The 8549-nt window shown below is 41.3% G+C and overlaps 1 protein-coding gene across 1 annotated transcript in view; it reads left to right on the plus strand.

Annotated features, from left to right (window-relative positions):
• The window catches only part of kcnh5b (potassium voltage-gated channel, subfamily H (eag-related), member 5b), a 474329-nt gene extending 469134 nt beyond the window's left edge, over positions 1-5195 (plus strand). The window contains 1 exon segment of the mRNA XM_038775353.1: positions 2-5195. Coding sequence (XP_038631281.1) covers positions 2-505 — 504 coding nt within the window. The 3' untranslated portion in view covers positions 506-5195.
• Positions 5196-8549: the final 3354 nt, after the last annotated feature.

Here is an 8549-nt window from a genome sequence, read left to right on the forward strand (position 1 = left end):
CACTGATTCCTTTCCCGGATCGAGAGAGGAGAAGCAGGAAAGCTGGAACAATGTGGTCAAAGCTGAGTCCATGGAGATTCTTTCAGATGAACCGAAAGGCACTGAATCGGAGAATGACGTCACAAAGAATCCTTTGAGGAAAACGGACTCGTGCGACAGCGGCATTACGAAAAGTGACCTGCGATTAGACAAGGCAGGGGAGATCCGCAGCCCACTGGAGCACAGCCCAGTTCAAGCCGATGTCAGGCACCCCTTTTACCCAATCCCCGAGCAAGCTTTGCAGACCACCTTGCAAGAGGCCAAAATGGAACTGAAAGAAGACATTCAGTTGCTATGCAACAGAATGACTGGCCTTGAGAAGCAAGTGACTGAAATCCTCCAAATACTGTCTGAAAAGAACCTGGCGGAAATGCCTTCTGAGAAGTCTCAACACCCCAGTCAGGAAATATTTAATGTTTCTGGGCCTCTAACTCCTTCGTTGGAAGAGGAGGATGCTCAGTTTTAGCTTAGAAATGCTGTAAAGATTTAACTTTCTCACAAGAGTTCTAACCAAATGCACAAGATGACTGCTTTGACAGTCAAAAGACTTTTGCATGTCCAGCTGGATTCTGGCCTGCCAAAGAAAATTGTTAACAGAAATATTGCTTGTAATTATATACATATCTGCATGCACATATAAAACTTTGTTTACAATCCTTCACTCCATATCTTGGGTCATTCTGTGCGGCGTAGTTACTGTTTTTCCCTTTAGACTTCAGAGAGCATGGACTGGCAATGTTTCTCCCGGCCCATGTCTCTGAACGACAGCAGGCTTGAAAATGGAAACGTTTTACCCTTATTGTGAGGGGAACTAATGTTTCTTGCCTCTTCAGGGGCTGTTTATTGCATGCTTTATTTCTTCAGGGTCATTAAAAGAAAAACCAAATGCTGTTGATGCATACGTATCACTGCAAGTTTTAGTTTACAGGTTGAGAAATTTACCAAACTTAAAAAAGACACTTTAAAGTCAATTTAATCACTTTAAAACCTTTTGGGGAGGGGAGGGGAAATAATGTTAACATCAGAATCCATCTTGATGGATTACAGGCAGTTAAAACCTGTGGTGCATCCAAGTATATGCGCACGTATACAAAGTCGTATTAGAAATGATACACTCCAATGTTAATAAATTATTTTTTGTGCCATACCAGATGAATCATTTTTCTACTTGCAGCAAATAATATTGAATTCCTTATGAACATGAAGATTTATGTTTTTTTTGTTTCAACTCCGTTCAGGTATTCAGGAAGCTGAGAGAGGTTAATGTTAATAACTCAGTAGTGTTGTCATGCAAGATTTAACATGTTCTGGCAAAATAATCTGTAAAATTGCATTTAAGAGATTTTTGCTCTGGAGTTCACTGATATTCAAAAGAATCTGCATATTAGGAGCTTATAAGTAAGTATACGGGTTGAATATTAATTGACTGATAACATCACCAATATTTGACTTTGGTATCTGTCACCACAGTGCAGGAGCAAAACTGAACAGATACAAAGATAGAAATGCACCTTATTTTATCTATTGCTTAGGGGAGGAATTTTGTTCCCATTCGCAAAAGCTGCCCAATAACTTCAGTTAATTTTTTAAAAGTCAGGCTCAGATCATTGGACCAAAGGTTCACATGACTTTAAGATAGAATGCTTTCCATTGGCTGACATAAGCTGTTTGCTATGGAAGTCTCTCCTTATTTCCTATTTGACTCATCTAGTTATTCTAAACCAGCTTCAGAATTTTAAATTGAATGGCTACATAAACAAATCCCTTCACTACTGAAATTTAATAGACAAATTTCTAATTTGGAGACACTTCTCCTATTGTACAAAGAACTTTGCTTCCCAGGATCATTTCCTGTTCTTTTTACAGCTGCCAGATTAGGAATAACCCCCCCACCCTGCACCCACCCAACCACAACTATTGGCATTCAAGAAGAAGAACTTGGGGAAGAGAACACACGGGATGTTTGCAAGAAAGTCAAATTTTCTTTTCCCTTTTTGTAACTACGCACTGTATAGACCAACCTAAGAAATAAGAGCTAGAATAGGCCATATGGCCCATCAAGCCTGCTCCACCACTCAAGAAGATCATGGCTGAATTCAGACATCAACTCCATTTTCTCACCCTGTTTCCATATGCCTTGACTCCAAGTGTTCAAAAAAATCTATTAATCTTAGTCTTGAATTGACTGAGCTCATGAACTGAGCATCCACAGCTCTCTGTGGTAGATAATTCCAAAGATTCAAAGTTCTCTGAGTGAACAAGTTTCTCCTCAACTCTGTCCACAATGGCCACACGTTGACCTCAGGCTGTAACCCATAGATCTGGGTTTTCCAGCCAGACATCTCAGCATAAGTAAATCAGTGAGTTTACCTGTGATTTTTCTAAAGTCCAGAGAATTCTGCTCAATGTCTTCTTTTGGGGAAACCCTCTTGAGAAAAATAAACGGTTAACTTTTTAATATTGCACCAGCTATTCAAGCTTAACTTTACATAAGTGTTTTCCATATGAATCAACTATTATTGTGGCGGTGTTTTGAAAAATGAAATATTGATTTTGGAAAAGAAAATGATTACCGGTGACCATTGATAAAAGTAGGTGGCAATCTCTATTCTCCCTTAAATCGCATTCCTAGATTATTATTTTCATCAACCATTTCTACATGAAGACGTGATCAGGTTGGAAAACATATCACTTTATCATCTGATAACATTCAGCTTCATGGGAGATAGAAATGTGGTTTAATTACTTGATCCAAAGGCACAGATTTTTCACTTTATACGAGTACATAATTATAAAACCAAATCCCAAAACAATAGAATTGATTATTTAATTTTCTAATCTAAACCCGAGTTCCATTTGTTATTTTACAATAGCACGCAATACATTCCAAAGTTAATTAGAGTCAGCTAGTCAATTAGTAATGTCTTAGGCTTGAAAATTGGGGCAATCTAAACAGTTGAATAGAAATAGAAAAGCATCATTGTTTTTTCGATTATACCACGATATTTATTTTCTTCAGAAAGAACTCCTCCATCTAAATGTAATACCTATGTCAGGTGTCAGCTGTGGTAACACTATCACCGGAGTCAGACGGTTCTGTGTTCAAGGCCTGATGCCACTTGTTTGAAGAGTTACCTCTGGTGCCCTGGCTCATTTTCCTCAATATCTAACAAACAGGTCATCTGGTCATTATCACAGTTCTGATTGTGGGAACTTGCTAAGCACAAATTGGTTGCTGTGCTTCCTACACTGCAACAGGGTTAGTACTTCAGAGAGCACATCACTAGTTTAACTAGTTCACTAGGGAGAAAGTTTCTTCACCAAGTCTGGTGGTCATTAAAGGTGTTTCATATATTAATACAAGTCTTTCAATGTATGGGACTGGTGAAAATCATTATTACAACCATTTTGTGAAGACGGACTTTTCTCCTGCCTCCGCTGCGGCTCCAGTTAGTTCAGACGGGACCGGAGACAGTATCGTGGGAGAAATGCTTTTAACCTAAAGCACTTCCGCCATACTGGTGACAAAGGCTGTTACAAAGAGCTAACTTTGAGAAAATAAATTGCCATCATTCACTGGTGCAAACCACAGTCATCTGCTGATCTGCATGTGGGCTTCCCAGTCAGGAGGTGTCTACTTCCTCCTGAGGCAGACTGGATGGACCTTGTTTGCAGATGGCTCAGACATACTTGATTGGGAATGAATACCCCCATCACCGGATGCAACATTTGTAAAACCCAGTGCCGACTGAAATGTTTCTGATTGTATTTCTGGGAGGAATACTTTGGACAAAATACTTTCCTGCTTCGAGAATTATTCTCCATTTAGTTGAATCTCTGATCTGAGCTACCTTGTCCCTGATTGTTTGTCATACTTGTTGGTGCTTGAGGGTACAGAGTGACTTGAATTATTTGATGAAGCTATTATTGCTGCTATAGTCAGTGGGATGAGAGGAAACACAGTCCCAACAGTTGGGGAAAGTCAGAACTAAATCTGTAAATGATGAAAACCCCACAGATTTAAACCACTATACCACATATTTTCTGAAGCATTTTAAAAACAATGCACAATTGGTTTCATTTGCATTTCAGGAAGTCAGTCTTTATAGTTAAAGTCCAACATTATTTTTATGATATCAGGGTGGTATGGTTGATTTTGTCAGCACCATTTACCTTCAAGTGCGAGAGAGCGTTCTGGGCCTGCTTGATCAATCTTAAGGCGAGGAATCACAAGTTGGGCCATTTCCCAATTTTACAACCCCACATCCTGACCAGCAGTGTTTGCCCACACTATTGGCTTGGCAGGGATGGGCTGGAGTCAAGGCTGCCACCTCCAAAGGCGGCCCAAGGCAGGAATTGAGACAGACAGGTGCCCAAGTAGGAAGGTTAAAAGACCAGCTAAATAAACAATAATCCTTCAATCCTCACATAACTCATAAACTAACAGCCATTCAAACCCCTTTGAAAAACATTTTCTCCTTTTAAGTGCTCATAAATCTGTCAAAATAAATAAGCAACCATTCAAAAACCTCTTCAAAACATATCAATGCAATTAGCTGCTCATTAAACTGTGAAAAAGCCCACTGCCCCTTTCACAGCTATGAAAACAACCTTTGCTGTGCTAAATCCATGAATGGGGTTTGGAGCTCAGCCAAGCATTCATAATATGATTCTGTTACATAACTGCATAATCAAGCCCTCGAGAGTTCCAAAAAGTTGAGTCTTCCATCACTTTGCCGATAATTGAAAGTAGATTGATGGGGCAATAACTGTCTGGGTCGGGTTTGTCCTGCTTTTGTAAACAAGATATACCTGGACAACCTTCCACTTTATCAGATACATGCCAATGTTGCAGCCAGCCTGGAACACAATAACTAGGGGTGTGGCTAGTTCTGGGGCACAAGTCTTCAGGACTACTGCCAGGATACATTGTCTGGGCCTATAGCCTTTGCTTGATCCAGTGCCTTTAGTCACTTCTTGATTTAATGTGGAATGAATCAAATTGAATGAAGACTGTGCACCTTGGGATCAGGCCGAGATAGATCATCCACTCACAGTGGGTAGCACTGCTGACTCACAGCGTCAGAGACTTGGGTTCAATTCTATCCTCCAGTGATCGTGTGGAGATTGCACATTCTCCTCATGTCTGTGTGGGTTTCCTCTCGGTGCTCAAGTTTCGTCCCACAGTCCAAAGATGTGCAGGTTAAATTAATTGGCTATGCTAAATTGCTTTGTGTCTAGGGATGTGTAAGTTAGGTTAAGGGGTTATTGGGATAGGGTGGGTAAGTGGGCTTGGGTGGAGTGCTCTATCAGAGGGTCAACGCAGATTTGGGGGCAGAAAGGCCACTGTAGTGATTCAATGATTCTATCATTCGGGCGGCAGGAGGTGACAAGTGTTTTGACCTTATCTTTTGCTATTGTTTCTGAGTAAGGTAAGGTAAATTATACTCCATGAGGGACAATTGTCAACTCCCTCTGTTAGGGCAAGACAATTAGTATATAGCTTGAGGTCCAGTACTTTGCATTAACCATGGGGCAAGGTAAGGAGGCATTCCTCCATGAACTACCACAACTGGTATTGGGATTGAACCTGCGTCACTGGAGTCATTCTGCATCACACTCTAAACCATCTAGCAACTGAGCTAACCAACCCCCACATTTCTGAGTGCAAGGAGCAAGGAAGGGGCTAAAGCAGGGAGCAAGCTGAGTGGCACAGCCATGATTAGGGACAAAGGAACATTGACATTTCTTTCACTATTTTATTTTCATAACTGGATGCTTTGCATGCTGTAGAACCAAACTCACTGAAGAAGCCCAAGGATGAAAATGGAAATGGCGACAATCTTGAGAGCGTTCTGCTTGATAGATGGCAGCATATTGAAATCTTTGTTTTGAACTAGGAGAGAGAAAGTGCAGATTATATTCCTGAATGGAAACAAATCCATTCCATTGATGCAATAAATCCACTAGGGAAAATTGGGCACCATGTATTTTATTTCCTACTGCTGAAACCGTAACATGTACTCTTATAAGCAGCAGTACACGTAACCTTCAGTTAGAAAGCACGGAATACGTACGTTTCAACAAACCGTTCCATAGACTTTTAAAATTACATCTATTCATTACCTAACAGTAAATTACTTACAGCTTCTGTATGGCAATGTGTTACGTTGTAAAAACTGCCAGTTTTTATATACATTTTATAGACCTGTGCACTGTACAGCCGGTCACAATTAACGCAAGCCAGGCTATCAAAGTATTTGATAAGTTTAACTGGGCTTGCCTTTATTTTTGTTAGCTGTTAAAAATGCTACTGTACCTTAAAGAGAGCAAGATATAAAGCAGTGAAATTATGGGCAGTTAATCAAGGAATACTTTTTACAAAAGGAATACAGAACGTTTGGCAATTGTTGATGCAAAGTACAAGAAATGTGGTCGAACACGGTTTACTTAAAAGGAGGTTTTGGTCCTTACATGGAATGTTTTTCTACCCAGTCATTAGGAGTACAATTCAGCAATTCACCTTGCGCCTGTGAGGTTTGGTCAGGAGAAATATCAAAGTGCAATCAGTTCTCAATTTAGTTAAATCTCGGAATCCATTCCCATAAGCCGTTGTACATTTTAGGCATCCATTTTCATCTTTTTCTCTCAATTGTTTTCTTTTAAATGGATTGATAAGAGCCTGTTTGTTTTTATAAGAAAGCACAGATGTATGTATTCTGGTACTGTAAAATATCAGTCTTTGAAATATGCAATGTATATGTTTTATGAATAGAAAATGGAAAGTTATTGCACGTATGTACAGCTGTTGTGCTTTCACTGCAGAATCACTATTTATGTACAAACTGAAGCACTACCACAGGGAGTTAAATGCCCCTTTCCTATAATTTCATAATAAAAAAGCATGGAACACTGAAAACACCTGATAGCCTTTTCTGCAATATCTTTATGCTTCCTTCTCTTCAGCACTGCCCATTAATTTTTTTGTACAGTAGCAGACTGCACATGACATTTCTCACAGTCAATCAGAAGTTATGTTGTCCTCTCATGGGACCACTTATGTTTTGATAGTCTTGGCCTCCTTCTGCACTGGAGGAATTATGTTCTAGCTGTCAAAAAGTCTGAGGAAAGATGCCTGCCGCACTTTGGATCTAAGTCTAATGAGCCTGTCCCTTTTAAGGCCACAGAATGTAACTGGGGCACAGAAGTAATCCGATCTATCCCTGCTCGGTTAGCACATGCAGAATGGAGGGAGTAAGCACACCCCGGGGTCAAGTCAAGGCTAATTGCAGTTTCTGAGGGAGGTTTATCTGTTTAACAAAGTGAAGAGAAGTGGGTGAAATTGTCCACCTGGGAGACTTTGATGCTGGGATTAAATTCTCCTGGAAGTGGGTTTGTTGTCTGTTCCGTAACTCCCAGTCCAACCCCATTAAAATCAAAAGTGATATTGTAACAACAAATTCATTCAGTCTTTTATTAATCGTTGTATGGTAGTGGGGAACATTCACCACATTGAAGTGATCACCTGCAAGACAAAAGCTCAACCATCCCTTCCTGTCCTTCAACATCACCACTAACACTAAGTTCCCCATCACTCAACAATGTTTAACTGGTCCAGTCATATCACCACAGTGTCCACAGAGTGAAGGCAGTAGCTGGGTACTCTGTGTAGCATCTCACCTCCTGACTACCCAAAGCCTTCATCATCTACAAGGATCAAGATCAGAAGTGTAATGGCATGCCCATCATTCATCTGCATGGGCATAGCCATGTCGACACTCAAGAGTTTTGACACAATCCCCCAGTAGGACACAGTAGCTTCAGAGCCACGGCTGCATGTAACTCAGCGATCCCTTCCACCCTCCTCTTCCTTCCTCTAGTGGCACATTGTGGCTACACTATGGGGGTCATTTAATGATGGCAATGGGGTCTCAGCAGCTGCGGGAGTCCTGTGCCGCCTCCTTTTGGGGAGACCCACCGAATTAAGTGTCAGGAACTTAATCAGCAGCAACAGATCTTTCCCAGGATCAAGTCTCACCCTCCAAGAATTGCTGGCCAATCAGAAGACGTAGGCATTAATTGCCTACTTAAGGGCCTCACTTGGCAGTGGGGCAGGCAGCCCACCCACCAGCCTTCCTCCCCAGACTTAATCAGGACAGAAAAAGGAAGGTGGCATGGAGGGGCAGGATTCTCCGTCAGCCGGCGGCAAAATCGGGAAACACGATTGGGCGGTGAATCGGTTCCAACGCCAAAATCACAGAGGGTACCGATTTCACGCCAAATCGCAATTCTCTGTCATTCTACAGTGGCGTCAATGTGTACCGGAATGCATGTACAATAAACACCGTTTGCATAAAATTAATGGGCCCAACTCGGTATTCTCCGCGGCCTCCGTGATTCTCCGCCTCCAATGCGCCAAATTCCCAACGGCGAGGTTCACTTGTGCTTTTAAAAATCGTGAAAACGGCGTTCTGGCTGATGAGGGGGAGAGAGGAGGTAGGATACAGAGA

Source organism: Scyliorhinus canicula, chromosome 2 (genome assembly GCF_902713615.1).
Source record: "Scyliorhinus canicula chromosome 2, sScyCan1.1, whole genome shotgun sequence".
Taxonomy (NCBI): Eukaryota; Metazoa; Chordata; class Chondrichthyes; order Carcharhiniformes; family Scyliorhinidae; genus Scyliorhinus; species Scyliorhinus canicula.